This window comes from Myotis daubentonii, chromosome 3 (genome assembly GCF_963259705.1).
Source record: "Myotis daubentonii chromosome 3, mMyoDau2.1, whole genome shotgun sequence".
Lineage (NCBI taxonomy): Eukaryota > Metazoa > Chordata > Mammalia > Chiroptera > Vespertilionidae > Myotis > Myotis daubentonii.
In genome coordinates this window covers 6,211,095-6,235,671 of record NC_081842.1, presented here as the reverse complement: position 1 = coordinate 6,235,671, position 24,577 = coordinate 6,211,095, and the positions used below count along the sequence as shown (strand labels likewise).

At 47.0% G+C, this 24,577-nt stretch overlaps 1 protein-coding gene across 1 annotated transcript in view; it reads left to right on the top strand.

Annotated features, from left to right (window-relative positions):
* The first annotated feature begins 412 nt into the window (after window positions 1-412).
* Window positions 413-24,577, top strand: part of DSCAM (DS cell adhesion molecule) — a 460,072-nt gene continuing 435,907 nt past the window's right edge. Inside the window, exons 1-2 of the mRNA XM_059685889.1 lie at window positions 413-608; window positions 750-1,145. Of these exons, the coding sequence (XP_059541872.1) occupies window positions 413-608; window positions 750-1,145 (592 nt within the window). The remainder of the gene's footprint in view (window positions 609-749; window positions 1,146-24,577) is intronic.

Sequence of the window (24,577 nt, the reverse complement as noted above, 5' to 3'; positions counted from 1 at the left end):
GAATTATTCAAATTATCAGCAATTTTAGTCAGTTGTGGTTTTTTTTTTTTTTTTTTTTTTTTTGCACCAGAGAGCAAAATTAGAATTGCCTATGTGTGTCGTTTACAGTGTATTTGATATAATTAAAAATTAGCCGGTGAGACCATAGAGATCTTTATAGTGGCAGCAAGGATCTGGAAGCATCATTCCCTCCAGGCTAATGAACTGGGCTTTTCTGACAGTAAATAGGAAATCTGAATCCAGCTGCACATTTTTTTTTTTAAACTGCTAGCATTTCATGGTCTCCTCTGCTTAGCTGACAACCTTCTGGAACAGTCACCCCTGGCCATGTCTTATGTGCAGCCGGCAAGCAGATAACTAAAAATAATAGGCTGCTGAAATGATTATTTAAGCCTCTCAGAAATGCACCCTGATGACTGTGCGTGAGGGTGTGGTGGCTGCGCTCTCGCCGGTCCTGCCTCCCGCTCGCCTCCACTTCTCCGCGGCCGCTTTAAGACTGCAGAGCGCCCCGGCGGCCAGAGGCAGGGGAGGGGTCCCCCGCTCGCCTCCGCTCGCCGCTCGCTCCTTGCCCGCCGCCCGCCCGCCCGCGCGCCTCCCAGGCAGGGAAGGTGAGCAGGGATCACTGTGCCTCGGGCCGCAGGAGAGGAAAGATGCGCCTGCCCGCCCGCCGGCTGCCTGGATGCGGAGGCTGAGGCCGGCGCACGGAGGCCGCTTGCTGCGCAGTCGGGGCGCCGGGCGCCCGGGATGAGCTCACGGCCGCGCGGGCGGCTCTGTGCACCTGCCGACCTGCCGGCGGCCCCCCGAGCTGAGGGCACCGGGGTGCAGCCCTGAGCTGCGGGCGCCCGGGTGCAGCCCGGCGGCCCGCTCTGGCCGCAGCGTGGGGCGCGGCGCCCGGGAGCAGGTGTGCAGGAGCGCGGCGCGCGGCGAGCGCAGCCCTCGCCCCGGAGCCCGGCCGCGCCGCGTGCCCAGGCGGCTCGGCGGCGGCGGCGGCGGCGGCGGGCGGGCGGCGGCCCCCGGGCAGGTGGCGAGCGAGCGGAGCCGGGCGGAGCGCGGGGGGCGAGGCCGGCGCGTCGCTCGCGGGAGGCCGGGGAGCAGCAGGGGCATGTGGATACTGGCCCTCTCCTTGTTCCAGAGCTTCGCGAATGGTGAGCCTTGCGGGTGGCGATGATTCCCGTGTCTCCTATGACGGGAGCGGGGGGCTGGATGCATGGGAAGTCTTGCCGGGTTTCCCCATCTTTGCTTGCTTACACGATCATGCTTTTATTTATTTTTTTAAATTTCCTTGGGAGGAGAGGAGGCAGTGAGGAGGCCGGGAATATTGCTTTCTAATCATGTCGAGGCGCTTACCTAGCAAAGTGACAACTCCAGTTCTAGGTGGCCCCTCCTTCAGAACCAACCTGGCGCCGGGAGAGGAAGCGGGGAGAGGGGCACTTGGACACATTACAACCCCCAGGCGGACGTGGCAGTCCTGGTGCAGGCGGGTGGAGGGGCCATTAGGCGCATCTGCCTTCAGGTGCTAAGCTTGATGAGCATTTAAAACGTGCCCTTTAATTCGGTTCCAGTTGGCCCCCGGCGGCGGCTGTAAGACAGATCTGCCCTCCCGCCCCGCCCCCACCTCCTTGGTACTACACTGTTCTCGCAGGCATTTATAGAAAAATATGCTCTCATAAGCATTACATCATCTGAGATGTGGACCGGTTTTTAAAAAACACCTGTGTGGTTGCACACATGAAACCGGGGAAGATGGTGAGGAGCCGAGCTTGCCTCATGCCCACCCGATAGTACATTTTGAACAGCTTTCTTCCTGGGCATTTGAACAGCCGTGGCTCTGAGTCAGACCCAATTCGTAAGTGTGACTGCACCTTCGGCTGCCTGTCACCGCGTAAATATGACCTTACATGTATGAATGGCTCCCTCTTATTTGGGGACGAGAGGAAATTGTCATCCTTTGGCATTGCCTGGGAGTCGCTACAGCGTCAATTCCTAGTTCAGATTTGGAACACAAATCTGCATAAAATGTATGACTTGCTGACAGTTAAAATTAAAGCATTAAGCAGAATACCCTCCCCAGGAGGGCAGGGAGGCAGGGATGGGGAGGGGAGGAGGGGGGGAGGAAAGGAAGGAGGGAGAGAAGGAGAGGGAGGGAGGGGGAGAGAGAGGGAGAGGGAGAGGAAATCTTGCCCTTGTGAGAAAATACCAGAAGCCAAGGGGAGGCTAAGGTTTTCCTGGGGGATGCACAGGGCAGCTGGGTGTTAGTGCATCGGCTCCGTTTTCTTGGCCTGTGTAGAGAGCACTTAAAGAAACAACACACCCACAGGCCCGAGGAAATGCATAAACTCTGTAAAAAAAAAAAAAAAAGGTGACAGGAAAGGTAAGCTGCAGGAAAGCTCTCCTGAAATTCACATGCAGATGCTCCTTTGCTCTGTCATATAACCTGAAGCGAAGTGTTCACAACTTCCATCCGGAGGCTTCCCAGCAGGGAAGGGTTGCAACAAGTTCTGACATGACACCCATCTTTCCCAGAGGGCACTCCGCCTCCTCTGCAGCCTCGCGGGGATTTACCTTGGGGGGAGCTCCGCCTGGGCTGATGTGTGGCGATGCATGCGAAACGGAGGGCACGCAGGCAGGCTCACATACGTGTCCAGTGCCACAAAGCCATGACAGCCTGTTTCACCCACCGGGCGTTCGTCTTGGGACTCCGAGGAGAGGCCTGGGTTCCTGGATGAAAGGAAACCTCCACCCCGTTGGGGAGTGTGGTTCGGGGTGACGAAAGAGCTGGTGCCGGTTAGGGTCCTCAGTCCGTCAGCTTCTGTTCTACAGTTTCACTTTTACATGTGACAGAAATAGCAGGGAAGGATTTCTGAGACAGCCTCTGATACTGGTAAATATTTGAATCAGCTTTTATACTGAAATAATCATAAAGGAATCATACCTTGAGAAAATTGTATAAGACCTCAAATATTCTACTACATGGAAAATACATGCAAAGCATCTGTGTATGCAGAACACCACGTTCTGGGAGCATTATCTTCTTATACCCTTTTTCAGGACATTGATAATCACCCTGATGAGTCCTGTCGTGAATACAGGTAGCTTTCAGAATACGGGGTCTAGACTGTACATGCAAATGAATGTTTTACGTTGCTGTGTAGCATGTTCTGATCCCACCTGCCAGGAGGCGATGGGCCTGACTTGACTCTCTTGCATAAAAATGGCCCTCTCTTTACATGACCAAGCATTGGTAAAAGAAAAAAAGCTGACTGTAGAGCATTGAGCTCTTTCTTTTTGAGGGGAAACCAGCTTTAAAGAGATTTTCAATGAATGATGCTCAGTGTTCAATGTGTACTGTGCAAAGGACCATAACATGTATACTCACATCAGCGATAATATGAGTCCGGTTTGAATGCTGCCCGTTCATTTGTTAAAAATGTGAAATTAAAGATGCCTTCCTTTCTGAATGAGACTTGGAAAAAACACAGAGAAGTATATTTTTTCAACAACTGTCATATTTCGGTCTTCCTTAATTTTGAAAAATTCCTGCATGTGCTGGATACAAGATCCATGCATTCTAATACCCAAACTGATTACTGCTAGGCCACACACGTCAGAAGGTCTGACATGATGAAAACATATCTGTGTGTCAGGGATGATGGAGCTTGACATGTGGGGTGCTAGCAAAGGAAGATGCATCTGCGTGTGAACAGTAGACAGCGGCATTTCCCCTACATATGGAGTGGGGTGTAGGTTTATTTCTGAAAGCGTGGCTGCTGGACAGGCTGCAGACAGGGTTTGGGTAAAAATGGAAAGCCAGGGAGCAGTGCGTCGTGGGTTAAAGCCTTGAATGCATGACCTCACCTGTGCAGGTGCAGTCAGCACGCCTACAGCAGTCAGCTTGCTCTGCAGTGTTCCGGCAGCTCTCACGGGAGACCTTCGGTGACTGGGTCCCTGTATGTGCAGAGCCACGTCCACACATGTCCCTCCATGTTTCCTCTGGGCAGAGTCATGCTGCCTGTGTCTTACCACAGCTTCTCCTGGCTTTAACCCCAGCGAGCACATTCTAGATGAGAATGCTTGCTAAAAGCACAGGTGGGCCTCCGGATGAGCAGGGTTGTGACTAATAAGCAGGTTTATTGTACAGGATGTATTTTTGTCAGTATCCTTGCATCTCCGTTCCATGTACACGTGTGGCCCCGGTGTCGCCTTTTTCTGAGCCGTGGAATCGGGGACTCCTCTGTGTTGCTATTTTCAGGGAGCCTGTGGACATTGGGGAGGGCGCGGTGATGGGAGAGAGAAAGAGGGTGGTCATCAGAGAGAGTGCGGGGGAGGGGTGTGGGGGTCCAGACCCTTCCAGGCATCACCTGTGCATCTCGGCAAGGAATTGCATGCCACAAACTTGGGGTTTTATTTAAATTGAGAAGCAGACCTTTGTGAGTACAAATGCACTTCCAGGGCTTTCAGATGATTTCTCTTTAATTCATGTAAATATATGTAAGTCAGTGGTATCAGGCGAATAATTTCAGGACCCCCTCCTCCCTCCACCCCCCACCTGGTTTTACTAAGCAGATTCTAATTCTACCCCAGAATTTCAGGGTCCATTTCAAATTTCCAGGTCTCTTAAGCTGCATGCCCCCACAAAATGTCCTCTGTAGAGAAACAGAAATGCCAGGCAGACCTTTAATAAATGCCAGCCGCCCCCCCACCCACCCCCCCGGATGCTCTCCTGGAGGCCACTCTGGTGTGACCACAGTTCATACCAGAGCGGCATCGCTGACTCCCTGGATACAGCACGCTGATGTGGAAAATAATTACTGACGGGAAAATGCTCATCTAAATCCCTAATTCTGGACCTCCACGCAGCTGTCCTAGGGTCTCATCGTGGATGTGTCCGGGGTGAGGCACGATGAGTATTTCCTGAAGAGACTTGGTGCAGTGTGCACGCAAACTGGATGGAAGGAGGGGCGTGGGGGGAGAGGGGGGAGGGGGAGACAGAAAAGGTAATTTTATAAAGAGAGACCTCGGAACACTGCAGGAGACTGGAAATTCATGTTTGGAAAAGAACAGGATGGGTTTCTCAGTGGAGACATTTACACACCCAGGGCCCCCACATTTCACTAAAGGACGCGAATCCTGCGGTGAGAGTATGAAGGTGCCTCATTCATAATTAACAGGCAGGGAAGAGAACACATTTAGCACTGGGCTAGGCAGCAGCATTCTCAGAGCCCCCCCCCCCCCCCCATTTTCTTGTTTCCCTGTGTGTCTGGCCCACCGGGCAGAGCAGGCGGGGCCCTGGGCGGTCGCGTGCAGACCCAGACCGCAGCGTCTGGGCATTTCCTTGGCTGCTGTGCTGAAGCGCCTGCTGGCGCTGGGTGCCGGGCTCCATGGGCGCGGGAGACAGGAAGGTGGTGCTACCTGCATGTCAATTGTGTCCCTGCCTCAGGACACTAGTGGGCGGCAGACCTCACGCGTCTGCTGCGGCGGCTTCAGCAGAGCCGGCTGCATCGCCTCCGAGGGGAGAGGCTGTGCCGCCGTCAGAGGCTGTCCTCCCGGATTTGATTTCTCAAGTTCATGGTGCCCAGACTCCCGTGTCGGGGAATTCATTCCAGCGGGAGTGATGCAAAGGCTACGGCAGGGTCCAGCTCTCTTTGTTCCCAGTTTTACAAAGAAGGGCCGTGCTCAAAGCCGTATTTTGAAATCTGGAGAGTCCACAGACAGGCAGAGGCGATGTCTGGGGGCTGGTGGGCCGCACCCCCTTTCAAACTGCAGGGGAGGCCTGGTGGCAGCCCCTGTGTCTCCTCTGGAGGTGGCAGCTCCAGGAGCAGCCCCGCGCCTGATTGGCTGACCTTCCAATGTCATTCCAGGAGGCACTGCTGGCTTCTGCTGATGGAGACGGGTGAGGCGCCTCCGCAGCCTGTCAATCTCCTGGCTGCCCGGGGGTCCTTTGGGGGGAGCCGGGAGCCCCCTCGCCCCCCCCCCCCACCCCAGGGAGATTGGACAGCACCTTTTCTCCTGGACTGGGCATTAACTCTTTGTGTTCCAGAGAGCTGAGCACAGGCATTTTCATCTTTTTGCTCCCTGCCCCTCCTCCCACTATATGTATATTCCTTTTTTTCCATGTTTTAAAAATGAGAGAAAATTCAAAGTTGCGTTTTGCTCGCCTCATTTATGGGTTAAGATAAGACAGTGGGGATGTGGGATTCCAGCAATCTGCCATGTGCCCACCATGCAGTCCTCAGTTCTCAGGGCGCAGGCCCAGGGGTGCCATCTGCAGGTGACACACCAGCCACCAGGGGGCTGGCGGGAAGCACCCGGGGGCAGGTGCACACAGCCCGGCGTTGGGTCCAGGGTTTAGATGGTTCTGATGAGGATGTTGGGAAGGGCCGGGTCAGAGACCTGCTCCCCAGAACTGAATTCTGCACTGAGCTCTGTCGTGACGCCTTGCACGGTCCCTCGGTGGCGTCCAGGGCCATCGGTAACTCTGTTTATTTGGTGCTTATTTGGTTGGTGGCAGCCTCCCTCCCTGGATAGTTAGGTGCACAGGTCAGGCTCCTGGGAGGCCCGAGTGTGTTCTTACACACGCATGTGCAGAGCGCATGCACAAAGGAGGCGAACATCCATGTTCAGGGGCTGAGTGAAGAAGGAACGAATGATGTGAGGAGCCTTCCTCCCCTCCAGCCCCTCCCCTCCTCCCTCTCCTGCCTCCATCTCCTCCTTCCCAGCCCAGCCTCTCCTGCTAACATTGCGAGATGCACCAGGCCACCCTGTGGACTCCTCAGTTCCTGCCATCTCGCTCAGACACACTGGCTCGTGGCCATAGAGGCGTTTGTTTTCTAGAAGTGCTCTGGGGCACTTTCTTCTCTTCTCCAAGAGGGATTCGCGTTTGGAATAAGCGATGGGACTCCATCACCATGACATCACACGATGGGATTGCTCCGGGCGCTCTTCCCGCGTGGAGCGGCCCACACGTCACAGAAATAAGTTCTGAAATGCCGTGGACCCCTTGTTCTCGAGTGTGTTCTGCCACGTGACGGGTTCAAAACCCTCTACTCCACGTATGCGCTGTCGGTTCTGAAAAACAGCCAGACACATCAAACGGACACGTATGGTTTTTTCCTAGGGGTTCCTGGGAATTCATTTCTCCATCAAAGAGCCACCCAGGACATCAAAACAAAGCTCAGTTCTTAGGCATTAATCATTTTTTAAAATAATACCACACACTATTTTCTTAAGCACCCTCTGGATTTATGGGTTTCTCATCATTACCTTATTTTCCTATTCTGCCGCAGAACCAAATGTAAAAGTTGGTTCCTACATTAAAATAACATAAAAGGAATACGTTTTCATCATTAGAATTTTGATTTTTATTCAAATATGAGAATCAATGAGGTGTCTTATTGCTTATAGTATTGGCCATCTTTTGATTTTTGGAGATCTGTATTTGTTCAATGAAGATCAATACTTAAGATTTTTTAAAAAACATTGACTTGTGTTAATTTGGGGTCTTTAAACCCCTGCATTATGTATGTATGCGTATGGTTTAATGGAGAGGGGGTGAATGGGGTTGACAAGATCAATGATGTGCTAAGAATAAGGAAAGAGGCCACTACCAGAGAGGCTAGCGAATCTTGCCTGCATCCCTATCTCAGTTATATTCACTCAGAAGACAGTAAGATTTGAGGGTGACCAAGCAGCCCTATTTATAGAAAGCCGGCTTTATATGTGGCTGCTAGAGAGGAAAGGAAGAGTTGAAAATGCGAGACATCACCTCCATACTCGGTGCCGGATTCCCCTCACCTCCCGGCACCGTACAGAATCTTGGGGGCAGGAAAAAAGCAGAGCGACCTTTGGTGAAATACTGAGAAATCAATTTGACTCTGCAGAACCTTCTAGAAATGCTTTCAGGGGTTAAGTCCATGTCAGACGTGGGTGGTGGGGGTGGGGGGTGGGTAGCCAATATATATGTTACTGGAAATGTGCCTGGGGTGATGGGCAGGTGTTGAATTTACAGATATTTATTTCCCAGTAAGCGCTGCCTTTCTGGCCGAAGCCACACGCATGCTCACAGTAGAGTGGTTCCTGCGAGAAGTGTTCAAATTTAGGATCTTGCAATGGTCCCAGTTTCCTCCATGTTAACGAGATGTTACATTCTGGGGATTTCAATCGTGGCTTATGCTCTTCTCATTGGTCATTCAAATGGGGCAGGTGATGTGGCCACAGGCTGTTTGATGGACATAAATGTAACTGGACAAAGGAAAAAGAACACGCTTGCTCTTGAAGATGAAATCGTCTTCCTCCCTAGGCCGGCATCTCTTCCTTGTAGCATTTTGGTTTTACTAATTCCAAGTTGGCCGTATTCTCTAGGGAGAGTGGAACCCTTGAATTTGTGTGGCAGTACTGCTGGTTTTCAGGTTGGAAATCTGGACGAAAGCTAGGTCCTGTCCTGCCCCCGAACCTGATGCTGTGAAAACCATTTGCCTCTGTCTTAGGAAGAACCCTCTGTGAGATGGGTGGGCTGGGCAGGCTGGGTGAGGTGGTGGAGAGAGAGGTGAACGATCTAATTACCGATTCCCATTCAGGCGAGTCTTGCCTCTTTGACTATGAAAACGAGGATCCAGGAAACAGCTTTTTAGCTGGTTTTACACTGAATCTAAGCAACTCTTGTTGTCCACTGTGCATAAATATGGGGAGAGTCAGTTTATAGTTCTTTCTTGATACCTGAGCTCTCAAATTATTGGATGCTTCTGCCAGACGTCAGTGGTGATGACACTCCCAGTGAAGCCTGGTGACCACCGAGCGCCCAGGTGCTTTCTGCATCCTCAGGGGACGTCATGCAACTGGGGTTGGAGCCAGGTGCCTGGGCCGCCGGGGTGGACAGGATGCTGACGGAGGGGGCCTGTGTCACACAGCCAAGGGCCATGTCATTGGAAATGGCTGATGGCCGTGGAGACACTTAACCATTGTTCCTGTCCCCAGTCCTGAGTAAAGCATTGATTTTTCTCCTGGGTCCTGGTTTTACACTCATCACCCCAGCTTGAGGGTGATGGGAAAATTTATCCTGTTATGTCATAAGACATAGGCAAAGCCTGAAGATAATTAGAACCCCCGGAATTCTGTGTTTTTATATTTTATCCCCTTTTTTATTCCTACGAGGGCCCTGAGCTGCATTGTGGGAACTTGTGAGTCAACTCGCTTTCTCATTAGAGGACGTGCAGGTGCACTTGTTCCTGCGCAGCGGCCCCTCTGGGGCTGGGTTTGATCTCGGGGTTCCCACAGGACCCAGAAAACCCCCAAGCCCCAGTCTGCGCAATTACCGTGTTTACTTCTTCATATCAGCGGCAGAGCATTTTTAATAACTGATTTGTAGCTGCCAGGGTGGAAAGAACAATGCTTTGTAATATGGCGTGTGAGATTTCAGAAGTGAGCTGCCGGCCCCCCACAGCAATCGGCTCCGCAGGCAACTCGGCACCGCAGGGAGAGCGCCGCCGTGATACAGTCACCCCGGTCATCGCCGGCCCCTGCAAAGGGCAGTTGTTTGTCTAGTCCGCTGGCCAGTGAGAAGGAAACCTGCAAAAATGGGAAATGCTCTCTGAGGAACGGAATTCTTTCATAAATTATTCAGGTTGGCCAAGCCCAAGTTCGCCGGCCGTCTCTGTCTGGTACCTTGACATGCCAGCAGAAGGGGGTGGGATGGTGTATTACCATTCGTGTGCATGTGTATGAGGACTCACCAGAATCAGTCTCTGGTGGCTACTGTTTTACAATAGGCCTGATGGATAGATACCTGGGGAGGAACGTTTGACCTAGAAGTGACCTTGGTATTTGCTTTGGGTACATACTTGGATCAGTGGTTGGTTCATCTGTGCCACAGAGCTCACATCACGTTACACCCCCTTTGCTATTAATAGTCACAGGGACTCCCCCCGTCTCCCTCCCACCCCATAGCCCCGTCGCCCCATGGCTGAGGAGGTGGGCTTCCGCCGTATCAGATGCTTGCAGGCAGTGGAAGTAAAGGTGATGAGAAGACCAAGAACATGGAGGACGCGCTGCTCCCACCCCCTGTGAGGAGAATAGGAACATGAGGGGAGGAAGGAGGATGCAGGCTCCCTCGGGCACGGATGCAGGCTGCTGTGGACACCTTGAGCCCTGTTCTAGTTCAGGTGCCTCTGCCTGGACCTTCCCAGGTGAGGGCCAGAGGCACTGGTCTCAACTCCCAGGTGGGCGGGGTCAGAGAGGAAGGAGGTATGGAAATTTCCTAGAGCCTTTCCCTCATGAGCCTCCCATTGAAGACTCCGATGCCGGCTCGGTTTTAGGAGCAGGCTGTGGTTTGAAAAGCACCTCGGGTCTAGTTCTGATCTGTATCTTTGACATCTTTTCCCCACCCCAGAGGGCCCCACAGCTCGACTGTGCACAGGCTCAGCTGATGGTTAATATAGTCTGTTACACGGTTTCCCGGGCCTGACCACCACCCAGGCTGGTTCTGTAGCCACGGGTATCCATGGCCTGGGAATCTGCATTATCATTCGGATCCAGGTGACCCATCATTCACTCTGACCCAACCATCCACTTGAAAAGGACTGCCCAGCTCCTGTGTGAGGTAGAAGGCCAGGCATAGCTAGAAAGTCAACCCAATGAAGTTTCAAGTGGACCCCAATGCACTGTGGGAGAGCTTTCTATTGAGCAGTGAATATTGGGGGTTGTATGCACAGGTTTGGATGGATTTGGGGAGAGTGGCAGTGGGGGCGGCTAACAGGGGAGACCCTGAGTGGAGGGAGGTGGGGTCCCTCCTGGGACACTGAATTTGGATGCTAGTAGAGTGAGAATGATGTATGCATGTATGTACCATCTATACGTATTGGCATCTACATATATAAATATACGTGTATATATATATATATGTGTGTGCCATTTAAAAATTGTCTTAGCATAGTTGATATTCAGTTTAGCTGCTAGCGTGTGCTTCGCCTGTGGACTTGGTTCCATTGCTTTTTCTTGCACGGACCCAGCTGGGTCACTTCAGTGTGACCACATGGTTCTACGCGAGAGGTCGGTGGTGGGGAAGTGTTTGGGTCACGGTATTGAACAGCGTAGATGAGCTAGGGCTGAATGAGACAGGACGGGGAGGGACCTATTTGCAGCTGGAGGTTTTGCTTTGATGCAGGCGCAGGAACATGACACAGGCCATCGCCGAGGTATCAGGACACATGCGCTTCTTCCACAGCCCGATGCAAATGGCTGGGGATCCTGTGCTCGTTGGGATTTCCTTGGCCTCTGCTCCCTTCTTTTAGGTAAATGACCCCCAAGTTGGCTGTATTTACCATAAGAAGCGTGTCCCTCAGTTGTTATAGACGGAGAACATGGTGTATAAGGACATGTATGCATTTTAGGCCTTGTCACATACGTGGGCAAATTGAGGACAGTTATTAGTGGCAGAACAATCCTTCCCAACCACCGCGTCCTTGATTTTTGAACTAAAATAGACTCGAATGTGTGCTGGAGAGAAGCCTAAATTCAGAACCTTAAAAATATCATTTTGTGTCCTGAGATCCTATTTTAGATCATATTAAAAATAACTTCCCCTCCTAGGCATCTTAAACAAGTTTGATGTTATAATGCTTTGGCGGTTTTATTGTGATTCAGTATAGAAATTATCTTTCAGAGCGGCTGTTTTGATTTTTAGCTTTAGAAGAAAACGGCATGAAAGACCTTGTAGGCTGAAGAGACGTGATTTCTGCTTACTCATAACTCCACGAATCAGGGCAGCGCCGATTCTCCGCAACGGTGGGCTCCCACACCCGTGTCCCTTTAAAAAAGGGGGAGGGCGCTGTGCTAAGAAGGCACAGCTTTGCCAGGGGAGTTTGTAGAAGAAGATACCAGTTTAAAATAGATTCCTTTCTGATGTGGAGTTTTCCCAACCGACATGGCGCTGTAGAGGCTGTTCTCTTGTAATTCCCAGCGGAGGAGGCCAGCCTTCATCTCTCCCGCAGGGAAAAGGCATGGTCACTCCCGTCACCAAGTCCAATAACCTGTGGTAGACCCATGACTAACAATACAGGGTTAAACACGTACCTTAGAGAAAATACAGAGGAGAGGTTGTGTGACTCCGGTTTATTATTAGATAAAATCATCCTAATTCATAGAAAATATTGATTACCTTCCTTAATAAGAGTGGAGTATTCTTCCCAGAGGTTTCTGACATCTCTCCATAAGAATGAGTCAGCCCTAGCTGGTTTGGCTCAGTGGATAGAGTGTCAGCCTGTGGACTGAAGGGTCCTGGGTTCGATTCCAGTCAAGGGCACATGCATGCCAGGATTGTGGGCTCGATCCGCAGTGGGGATTGTGCAGGAGGCAGGCGATCAATGATTCTCTCTCATCCTTGATGTTTTGATTTCTCTCTCCCTCTCCCTTTCTCTCTGAAATCAGTAAACATTTTAAAAAATATATTAAAACAAACAAACAAACAAACAAAATGCATGTCAGTAGGTGTGGTCTGACCCACAGCCAGGGCCCTGTAAGGATCGCTATTGTACTGCAGTCGCATTTGCCTGAAATGGAGGGGCTGACTTCATTCTCTCGCCATCATTTTCACCTTTCTCTCTCCCTCCTTGGAAACTGGGAGCAAAAATCAGAGCTTAGCTTCACACAATGAGAGTGTGGGAAGACAGGGCTATTTCCCTGTGGTCTGACGCCTTCCTGCCTCCGTATTGATTTCCTAAGTCACAGGTGGTTTGCTGTCACGTGGGCAGGTAGAGGGACATTGCACTGATCTCTCAGCGGCTTGGGGCCCACGGAAGTCTGGAAGCAAGGGACAGTGTTTTCAGCCATGGGTGGCCCTTCTGGGGTCCCCCCCCCCTGGATCTGCTGTGTTTCTCTAGAGGTCTTTGCATGGGGAGAGTCTGGTATATAATGATTTTTTTCTGAAGTGCAGGAAAAGCATAGATGTTATGGGTTATTATGAAGCTCTAAACAGAGCCATGAGATACAAGGTAAACTCCATGGGACTTATTTTAGGTTTATTATTTTTGGCAGGTGGATAAAAAAGGCTCCCTCCTCCCTCCTTTTATCATTTGATCATTTTAAAAAAGGGTATGCTCTTGCCCAGCTGGTGTGGCTCAGGGGTTGAATGTCGACCTATGAACCAGAAGGTCATGGTTGGATTCCAGGTCAGGGCACATTCCCGGGTTGCAGGCTCGATCCCCAATAGGAGCGTGTAGGAGGCAGCCAATCAGTGATTCTCTCTCATCATTGATGTTTCTATCTGTCTATCCCTCTTCTTTGCTCTCTTTCTAAAGTAAATTAAAAAAAAACATATTTAAAAAAATAAATAAGGGGAATGCTCCTGATAAATTGCATTTTTCAGTTAAATTAGTGACATTCACCAGGGGAAATCTCACCCTGCAGGGCATGGGGTGCAATGCATGGAAACACTTTAGTTCTCGGGAGTCTGGGAAGGAGGCGCTGCTACTGGCACCCAGTGGGTGGAGGCCAGGGATGCAGCTAAACACCCTACTGTGTGCAGGACCGCCCCAGGACAAATACAAATACATTTTTTGGTCCAAAATGTCAGTAGTGCTGAGGTTCAGAAGCCCTAAGTTAAATAACTTAGAGTCTAGTTGCTACAGTAGAATACCAGTTTTGTATAGATGCTAGGTTGATCCTGGAGAGCCAGCAAGAAGGAATATGTTCTAAATCTCAATCATCATTTCTTTGGCTACAAAAATCATAGCTAGTAATGCTTGTCATTGATGAAACTACTTTTTCCCAAGAATTAAAAAAACACACAAAACAAATCTCTGACCCTTTTTCCATCAGCCACTAAGAACACGAGTGTCAAGGTCTTCCTGGGCTCCTCCAGCCACTTTCCCCTCAAGTGATGATGCTGATTAGGGCTTGATCGGATGATTGAGTTAGGATTCTATGAATCCCCCCCGGCAGAGCGCTCCGACGGCATTTTCTCCCGCCTGCTCACCCTGTGCCCACAGCACCCTGTTCTGCGGGCTGGCCGAGGCCTGTTCTTCCTGAAAACATAGGTTTCTGTTTCAAAAGCACTGCAAGGCCTCTCTGCTGCCTGGGAAAAGGATGATTTTATAGCCTGCTCTCCCAGGGCTGGACTGTAGAGGCCTCTGGGAAACGTGGAACCCAGCTTAGAGAGCCCTGATTATTTGATGCCATTAGATGCGGAGAATGGCGGGAGGGGAGGATGTGGCCCTGTGGGCAGGAGGCCAGTGCTCTCTAGTCCCCCAAAACCTTTTTACCTGGGGGAGAGACCTCCCTGTTTGCATCCCTCCACCTCCCAGTGTCACATGAAATGAGCTTCCTGTGTCCGTGGGGGCCATGGGCCAGTGTCTCTGTTTCTTTCAAGTGTGTGTTTTCTTGAAAAGTATTCCACCATTTGTTTCTGTTAGTTTGGGGGTTTGGAGAGCGTGGCTTAAGGTGCTGGTGTTCACCGCTGTTTTCATTCAGTGAGTTTTTTTCCACACCAGGGACGTCCGGCTGGGTGGCGTGGAGGTCCGTCGAGTTAAAATGCTTCTGAAGTGCCTCCTGCTATAAGGAAGCTGAGAGCGTGTGGGAAAGGACGTGAGAGAGGCGCACGGGGGCAGGGCTGCTCTGGAGGGGTTTCTGCTCTTGGCCATGGGGTTACATGGTTGTTTTGTAGTTTGAGGACTGTAGCAATGTTTGGACTTTTCTGTACAGCCTGTTACTTTTTCACTCTCTATTAGCATAATGGGGTATTCTGGTTACCAGAAATGTACTTAGAATACATATAGTTTTTTTTTCTTTTTTTTTAAATTAAATCTTTATTGTTCAGATTATTACATTTGTTCCTCTTTTTTCCCCCCCATAACTCCCCTCCTCCCAGTTCCCACCCCACCCTCCGCCCTCACTCCCCACCCACTGTCCTCATCCATAGGTGCACGATTTTTGTCCAGTCTCTTCCCGCATCTCCTACACCCCTTTCCCTCCCAAGAATAGTCAGTCCATTCCCTTTCTATGTCCCTGATTCTATTATGATCACCAGATTATTTATTCACTTGATTCTTAGATTCACTTGTTGATAGATGCATGTTTGTTGTTCATGATTTGTATCTTTACCTTTTTCTTCTTCTTCCTCTTCTTAAAGGATACCTTTCAGCATTTCATATAATACTGGTTTAGTGGTGATGAACTCCTTTAGCTTTTCCTTATCTGTGAAGCTCTTTATCTGACCTTCAGTTCTGAATGATAGCTTTGCTGGATAAAGTAATCTTGGTTGTAGGTTCTTGGTATTCATCACTTTGAATATTTCTTGCCACTCCCTTCTGGCCTGCAAAGTTTCTGTTGAGAAATCAGCTGACAGTCGTATGGGTATTCCCTTGTAGGTAACTGAGTTTCTTTTTCTTGCTGCTTTTAAGATTCTCTCTTTGTCTTTTGCTCTTGGCATTTTAATTATGATGTGTCTTGGTGTGGTCCTCTTTGGATTCCTTTTGTTTGGGGTTCTCTGCGCTTCCTGGACCTGTAAGTCTTTCTTTCACCAGGTGGGGGAAGTTTTCTGTCATTATTTCTTCAAATAGGTTTTCAATATCTTGCTCTCTCTCATCTTCTGGCACCCCTATAATTCTGATGTTGGTACACTTGAAGCTGTCCCAGAGGCTCCTTACACTATCTTCGTATTTTCGGATTCTTTTTTCATTTTGCTTTTCTGGTTGGGTGTTTTTTGCTTCTTCGCATTTCAAATCTTTGCCTTGATTCTTGCGCTCCTCTGGTCTGCTGTTGGGAGTCTGTATAGTATTCGTTATTTCAGTCTGTGTATGCTTAATTTCTAGTTGGTTCTTTATCATAACATCGAGGGTCTCATTAGATTTCTTGAGGATCTCACTACATTTATCGGCGGCTTCTAGACAGTTCTTAAGAAACCTTAAAAGTATGGTTCTGAACTCAATATCCTCCATTGACAGTTTTGTCCTGTTTCTTTGTCTCCGCATTTTTTATGCTTTCTTGGTGCACTCCGTAGTGGTCTTTGTGTGCAGTCTTGTTGTAGTTAAGCCTTGATTGTTGTCGGCAATATCGGGGGTGATTTGACCTCCAGGCTAACTGGCTATGAGACTTTTTTTTTTTCTTGATTATTTTTTAAGAGAGGGAAGGAGAGGGAGAGAGAGAGAGAAACATCAATGAGAGAGAGACATGGATCGGCTGCTTCCTGCACGTCCCCTACTTGGGATTGTGCCCACAATCTGGGAATCAAACCGGTGACCTGCTGAGCCACACTGGCCAGGCTGTATATATATTTTTAGTATCAGAATGTGCACTTGTCTTGATCTCCCTGGAGCTTACAGCATCATTTATTTAAGAATAGGCCACACATGAAACAACATGCCACTGATCCCACATACCGCCCCTCAGAACTTCTGGACCAGCAGAACTAATGTCGGCAGGGAGAGAAAATATCCACTTAGATTTTCACATCCCCCCACTCCGAAAATTGTGCAATATCATTTGAACAGATTAAAATCTCTTGGTTTTCTTTCGAGAACGAAATCCTGCTTGTACTTCTTCCCATATATAAAAAGAAGGAGAGTAAAGGGAAACTCACATTTAAGGGGCATCTAAGGTGTTTAGGCCCTCGGCTTCCATGTTATATGCACTAGTGATGAACATTATAATAATGGTGATGGTAATGCCAATAATGATTGACACTATCGATTGCTAGACGTGTGGCGCTGCTTCCTGTAATGCTCGAAGCTGGAGGTTGGCATCACTGTGATCAGCACTGTGGCTAAGCTGGGGTTAGAGATGTGCTGCCCGTCACACAGCTGTTCGATGGCAGAACCGGGCCTCCACCCGTGTCTGTTTACACACCCACTGGTCTCCGTGGCCTCCATTCATCCTCACACAGTCCAGGGAGGAAGTTCTTTTAAAGTCAGTTTCGCAGGAAATGAGATCGGGGTTTGGAGACAGTGACCATGGGGCGTGGGCAGACGGGAGCTGTGATTCAGGACTTCGCTTTCTTCACATCCTGAGTGTCGCCAGGTCTTTCAAACAAAGCCATGTGTGTTCACTGGCCTCTTTTCAGCTTTGAAAATGATTATGTTACATTTGCTTTCAAGCTGAACAATAAAGAATGGTGTTGAGAAAATGAAATACCAATTTTTATGAATCAGTGTATAAGTGGGAAAATTCATTTACATTTCCTTGTCAACCCCCATTTGCTTGCTTGAGTTCTGTTGGGTAAGAGACAGTGAATTAACTTTTATCCTTTTCAGCTGTTGGACTATTTTGTGATATTATGACCTATAGTTAGTGTGCTTAAGAGTGAAACTGGAGGAGGGGTGACATGTATGTTACATCTATATTACATTGTGATGTCTTTGCTAACCCCCAAGTTCAAATTGAGTATCTTCCTTTAAGTACATTTAAGAATGTTTCATTTGTCCTGAACTGACCATCAATCTTCTCAAGGCCATCATATAAAGATATTTTTTTGAAAGTGGTAATTGGAGACTGAAATTGAATGTGAATTCTGTATCAGTTGAGGCTTTTATGAAAAAGGTCACAAACCAGTTTTGTTAATACAAGTCCCAATCTCATTACTGCAGCTGAATTATTTTATAAAAGTATCCATGGGACGTGTTTCTTAAAGAGTTTAGATGATTCTACCTCGACCTCCTGCACGAGTTTTTTTCATGTGGAATATTTGGACATGCATATTGATTGAAAGGTCAACAAACATTACCCTCTAGAAGTTTCAACTCTGATCCATTCCTAGAGGCATAACAATAAAAATTCCTTAATTAAAAATGTGAATATCTATATAATTATTAAAATATTATGTACACCTTGGGGAATACAAAGATGCTTGGTTCAAGAACATTACAGCAAATATTTATTGAGCACCTATTAGAGGCACTAAACTGTAAGCTCCAGGAGGCAGGGATTTTGCATTGTCCATCATAGTATCCCCAGATCCTGGAACAGGGCCTGACATGTAGGCAGGTTGCTTCATAAACATTTGTTGACTGACTACACGAGGGCAAGTCAGTGTACCGAGGACTATTGAAGAAATAAGAGAATTCCCTCTTTTATAAATCACAGCAAAGCCCCAAGGAAGAGAGGGCAAACTCACAACCACAAAAAGGCTGGACAGGATGGTGGTTGCCATGTTGAACGTGCAGAGGACGTTCTGTACTGTTGACGGAAGCAGACACACTTCTGATTAGCCTATTGGAATGGGGCTGGAAGGAGGTTTTGGGATGTGTATGTTTCTGAGTGGACAGCAAAGAGTGGCAGAAATAAAGGTGAAAAGCAGAGATCTTCCCGGATGTGGCAGGGAAGCATGTAGCTCCATTGAGTTTCTATGCAATGTCATTGTAGACAGTGCATCTAAAAATGGGAGTGCCAGCGAATATGGAGGCCTTTGAATTTAAAAATCTCAAATTAAATTTGAGGTTTATGTGTCAAAGTCATAGTGTCAAAGTTACGTGAGCACTCAGTGCTGTGTTTTGGCTGTGGTGCACAGGAAAGTTTGCAAAGCCGAGTGCTGGTGGGAGGGTGAAAAATCGCAGGCCATTCCCGGGGAGCAGGGAGGAGGCCGCTGCCATTAGGATGGCAGTGGATGCGGTATGCACAGGTTATGGACAGGGTCCAGAGGCATATCAGTGGGGATGCTCTAAACTCGACTACTCGTAAAGACAGGTCTCTACTACCCCATTACTCCCTGCATGGATTTACCGTAAACAAAGGCGTGAATAGGTTTGTGGCCTTATATGCTTAATTACTACCATACTATTTTTTTTTTTTGAGACTGTGAAATTTGCCTGCATGCAAACTGTATGAACGAAACCATGGACAGGGTTTTATAGCACCTAAGAGAATCCATTCTGCAGTTCAGTTACCACAGCATAACCCAGAGATGCTGAAAACAGGACCGCAGTATGTACAGATCAGAGGGCACACCCTGAAAGATTAATCAACTTAAATAAACAAATAACTAGCAATTCGAATTCCTTCTAGTTTTCACATTTCTCTTGAAAGGAAAGCATACAAAAATTTAAAATTGAGAGGGAGTTTGAGATAAGGTTTCACTGTAGCAATCACCATCTTTTTTTTTTATGGATAATTGAGATAAATTTTGGTTCCCTTTGACATGAACCAGAAAAGGAAGGGTGAACCACAGCTATGAAGACTTATAATTTTTGTCATTGTAACTAAACCTTAAGATGCACCACTGTAAAATGTTATCTACCAAGCACCCATTATTTTATATACTGTTCTTCATAGAAACCTATGATGTCGTTAAAAAACATGTTAAATCATTTATTCCATGCTGTGAGTTTCCAAAGTTTCTCTGCTCTTAAAATCAGTAAAAATTAACTTAGAATCACTCCAAACTCAAACTAATGCACAATGCAGTTCATAAGCCACATTACTTGTCTCATTTTTTAATTTATATTTTTCCTTCCCTTCCATATGTGTTCACACACACAATCTGTGTCCTTAGATTAAGCATTATTTTTATAATAACTTATTAAAAACTCCTTTACTTTTGTACTTATTGATAAAGAATTACATTTTTTAAAAAATATATTTTATTGATTTTTCACAGAGAGGAAAGGAGAGGGATAGAGAGTAAGAAACATCGATGAGAGAGAAACATTGATCAGCTGCCTCTTGCACACCTCCTACGGGGGATGTGCCCGCAACCAAGGTACATGCCCTTGGCCGGAATCGAACCTGGGACCCTTCAGTCCGCAGGCTGACGCTCTATCCACTAAGCCAAACCGGTTAGGGCAAGAATTACATTTTTAAAACTGAAAAATTTCTTATGATATATGATATATATGAAATATATATATAGTAGATAGATAGATATCTCCTGGATGCATATTGTGACAAACTGGCATTATCTAAAGTGGCTGATATTTGTTACAGAATGTTACTAATGTCTCTAATGACTGATCATGAAACCAACATAAACTCAACAATGGACATTCTCAGAAGGAGAGTGTTTCTTAGTTAACCGGAAAATATTTACTATGCTTATTTTTTGCCCTTGGGGAACTATGTAATAAGATAAGAAAAGTGTAAAGATGATTTCCATCCTTAAAGAGTTGGCCATTTCATTGGGGAATTATGACGTAAACAAGTACAAGGGAATAAGGTCTTTCTTAAAACTGAGGTATACACTAATAATACGAGGAGATAAACTTGGTAATCTAATCTAGTTAAATTAAAAACTGAGTTGCTTATGATTCAGAAAAAAACATTAAAAGTTGAGGAGGGAGCAAGCTGTTAGCTGTAATCAGGGAAGGCTTCTCAGAAGAGGAGCAGCTTCAGTAGAAATCTACGATGCATGGATCAGTGCTGAAGCAATGTGAGGATTGGGCTGGGGGTTGGCAGCAATGATGTGTGTGCATTTGTGTGTGTGTATGTGTGTGTGTGCGCATGTGTGTTGCAGGTGTGCATGCAGCTTGCAGGCTTGGAAGTAGAGGTGAGTACTATACATTTGGAGACTGATCTATGGGTCTGTGGGAGGATGAGGAGAGAAATTCAGGCAGCAGCAAGAAGCTTTCAAAGACTTTCAGAGCAAGGCTGTGTGGGGAAAATTCAGTTTTACATCATAGGGGGACATTTAGAAATGGAAGCGCTTCTAAGGCGTCCACTTGTGGCACATAGCTGGTATGGAGTAGCAGCGACGACAGCTGTTTCAAACCCCTGAATTGGCTCTAAGACTTTACAGCATGGAAAGTAATGGATTTTGGTTTTCAGCAGGAAAAGATGAATGAAAGAAATAAAGTGAGGGAAACCTAGTGAATTCCTTGTCAGTTGCAAATGAAGAGTTTACAAAAGGTAAAATGTATAACTTAGAATTCTGATACCAGCTATGTTTTATGATTCTATAATGATCTAGAACATGTTGCACCAACGTTGATGTCTGTACACAAGCAGAGATTTGCATTGCAGCTAGAATGGGTAACATCTGTGCTAAGGGGATTTGGCCAAAAGGGTGTGGAGCGTGAGGAATAAAAGATCTTTAATTATTCATTGACCTTATAACCCAGTCAAATTCAGTCTTACCCGAGACCTTTACCGTAATCCTTTGAATAAGCAAATACGATTTACATTGTAGTTCTCTGACTTCTGAATGTATGATGTTAATTTGTCTGTCAGCACATCTGAGTGTCCAAGTGATTTGCTGTGGTTTTCCTTTATTTAAAGTAGATAGCCTTACATTTCTTATTTCACACGATCCTTCTTAGAAAGTGGTTTTAATTTTTAGACATCTACTGCGGTAACTTCTGGAAAAACCTGAAGGGGAAAACTTGGCCAAAGTATTGATATCCGAAGGGAACATGAAGGCCTGGCTGAGAGGTGGTTCATTACAAGGGACATGAAACCATAAAATAAAAAAATGTCCTGACTCCTAGGATGTGAAAAGTCAAAAATAACAACTTGACAAAATCAAAATGGGGGAGATGTTTTAAGAAATTGTAGTAGACCTGTTTGCCATGTTTTGGTAACAATAATCGTTTTACTGGATTGTTGATAGTAGATGTTAATAAAGCAACTCATTGCCCGGCAGGTGTGGCTCAGTGGTTGAGCGTCAACCTATGAACCAGGAGGTCACAGTTCGATTATTGGTTGGGGCACATGCCAGGGTTGCGGGCTTGATTCCCAATGAGGGGGGTGTACAGGAGGCAGCTGATCATTGATGTTTCTATCTTTCTCTCTCTCTCTCCATTCCTCTCTGAAATCAATAAAAATTTATGTTACAAAAAGCACCTTATTAAATTAAAGGCATAATAAAATACAACATATTATTATGCTCTAGAGAAGTTATTGCTCAATAAGGAAGTTAATGCTAATTCCCACACTCAATCCTGAGGGGTCACTGATGTTTAATTTGGCATAAATCCTAGATGGAGTTGGGTTCCAGTCACATTGAGCTCCTCATGCAAAGACCTTCCCCTTGCTTTTCCATTCTTCATCTTTTTTCATGACTATGGACTTCAACTTTAAGATACTGTTTTTTTCCCCCTCAATGTACATTTATGGCTCTCATTTTTGCTCAAAAACTTTTATGTTTATGGTCACATGGAGGGAGCCTTCATTTATGTGTCTCAGCACATACCTTCCTCCACAAATATTCATCTTTCCACCTCATCCCGTTCCTGACAATGTTGCCCTACTTTCCCAGGTTTAAGGCCCCAGAGTCCTAGAACCACGGACAGTTAGAGATGGAAGGGACTTGGGCAGCCACCTGTCAAAATTTTGTTTAAGAGACAAGAGGGAAGGGAGAATCAAAGATGCAAATTGACTTTTTTCAGAAGACACAATATGATTTGGGACAGAACTGGGATTCAACCCAAGCTGACCTGCCTCCCAGCTCTAGACAATTTATGTGATTCCAAATGCATGAATGGGAAGGATAGCAGAAATTGGAAAGGGAAGTATAGGTCAGAGCGGATCAATACTTGATGCTATATTGCATGATCTGTCTTAAGAGTCTGGCCAATGATCATCTCTTCGGACGACTGAAATGGGTGTTTCACACTAGACAGCGGTTCTCAACCTGTGGGTCGCGACCCCTTTGGGGGTCGAATGACCCTTTCACAGAGGTCGCCTAAGACCATTGGAAAACATATATAATTACATATTGTTTTTGTGATTAATCACTATGCTTTAATTATGTTCAATTTGTAACAATGAAAATACATCCTGCATATCAGATATTTACATTATGATTCATAACAGGAGCAACATTACAGTTATGAAGTAGCAATGAAAATAATTTTATGGTCGGGGGTCACCACAACCTGAGGAACTGTATTAAAGGGTCGTGGCATTAGGAAGGTTGGGAACCACTACGCTAGAAGTTTGTGAGGATCAGTAATTACCTGGCAGTAGCTCTATGTTCCTGAATTCCTGGTGTAGTGGATGCTAAATGTGGCTGCAATTGAAAACGTGTGCGCACAGCCATTGAAGTTTGGTCCCTGCATTTTGCTCTCTGGGTGTCATTTCTGAAAGCCCAGGAAGATGTTCTACTGACAAGGGCCACCCCTGTCGCCTGGGAGAGTTAACACAGGGCCAGAAAGTACCCATCCCTGGGTGCAGCCCAGCAAAGTGCTGTGGCTCAAGGCAGTCTGTGCTCAATTATGGCCAAATGTTAAATTAGCTGAAAGAGAATTTTTCTGGTTACTTGAATCTGCCTTTTGAATACCATTAATCATCCACTCATTAAATCATTTACGTTAACCCTTTCTCACTAGTCCCAGAACAGTCAGCTTTTGGGGCTTGCTGTTCGGTTATTCCCCATTTAGGGTCCTTGGATAGTAGCCCCAGGGTTTGGTAAAGACTCCAGCACACACTAGTGCTCAGCGTGGAATGAGTGGCTGAAGAAGAGTGCACGGTGTGAGGCTTACTCCATCACAAATTCTGATTTCTCCCTACTTCAATGAGGAATAGCACATGTGCACTTTAGGTCTAGATTTTACTTTAAATCCAAAAAAAGTGCTTTCTTATAAAATGATCATTTTAAAGTAACAGTGTCTATTCCAGATGTGATCTGTTTTCTTTTTTGAACATCTATTTCTTAATTCCCAGGGGGTTTTAGTTGTTGCATAAATGTAGCTTTAGCTGAGATTTTATCATATGTTCTAAAAATGATGTTTTAGAATAAGGAATGTTTTCTTAAAATATATTTTTATTGATTTCAGAGAAGGAGAGAGATAGAGACATGAATGGTGAGAGAGAATCATTGATTGGCTGCCTCCTGAAAGTCCCACACTGGAGATCAAACCCACACCCCGAGCATGTGCCCTGACCAGGAATCTAGCTGTGACCCTCCTGGTTCATAGGTCAGTGCTCAACCACTGAGCCGCGCTGGCTGGGCATAGAATAAAGAATGTTTTTAATGCCATCCCACCTTCAACCTCCGTCTTGGTGGGAATTGGAGAAACCATACAAAAGTTGGGAATTTATTTCCAAATCTTCACTTAACTTTGGCCATTCCAAGAGCAAATCATTCTGCTCATGCGTGAACAGGGAATAGATGTCTCATATGAGTTTCTTGTTTGTTGTAAAGAGAAGCCGCGCACCCCCGGGGGGAGGGTTCTGTGTGCAGGCGCCCTGCAGGGACAGCCCGTGCCATCTTTCCAGGGCGGGTCCTGGGAGCCCTCACCACCAGGAGGCTGGGAGGCGAGGAACCTGCAGCCCACCACTCTTTTCTCTTCCTCCCCCTCTCACATACATGATGACAAATGGCCTCGCTGTAAATTTGAAAGTCCCTAAATGACATTTTTGTCAGAGCCTTTAGAACAAAGTGCTTACTCAGAGAGATTGTGAAGGCTTGGGAGCCGGGTGGCGGGGAGCAGGCCTACTTGTTATGCATCATGACACAATGCATTATGCATCACGCCTGCTTTCCTGCTTTTTAAACACTTGTGGATGATGAAACTAATTTAAATGGACAAACAGGGTGCGCTCCTGCACAGTCTTCCTGTGATGTCATCTTCTTCATCCCACGGAAGCCCCTCAAACACGCATCTTTTGCTAAGACTCTTTCATGATTCGCTCAGAGATCATTGTCAGTCACGGGAGAGTAACCGCC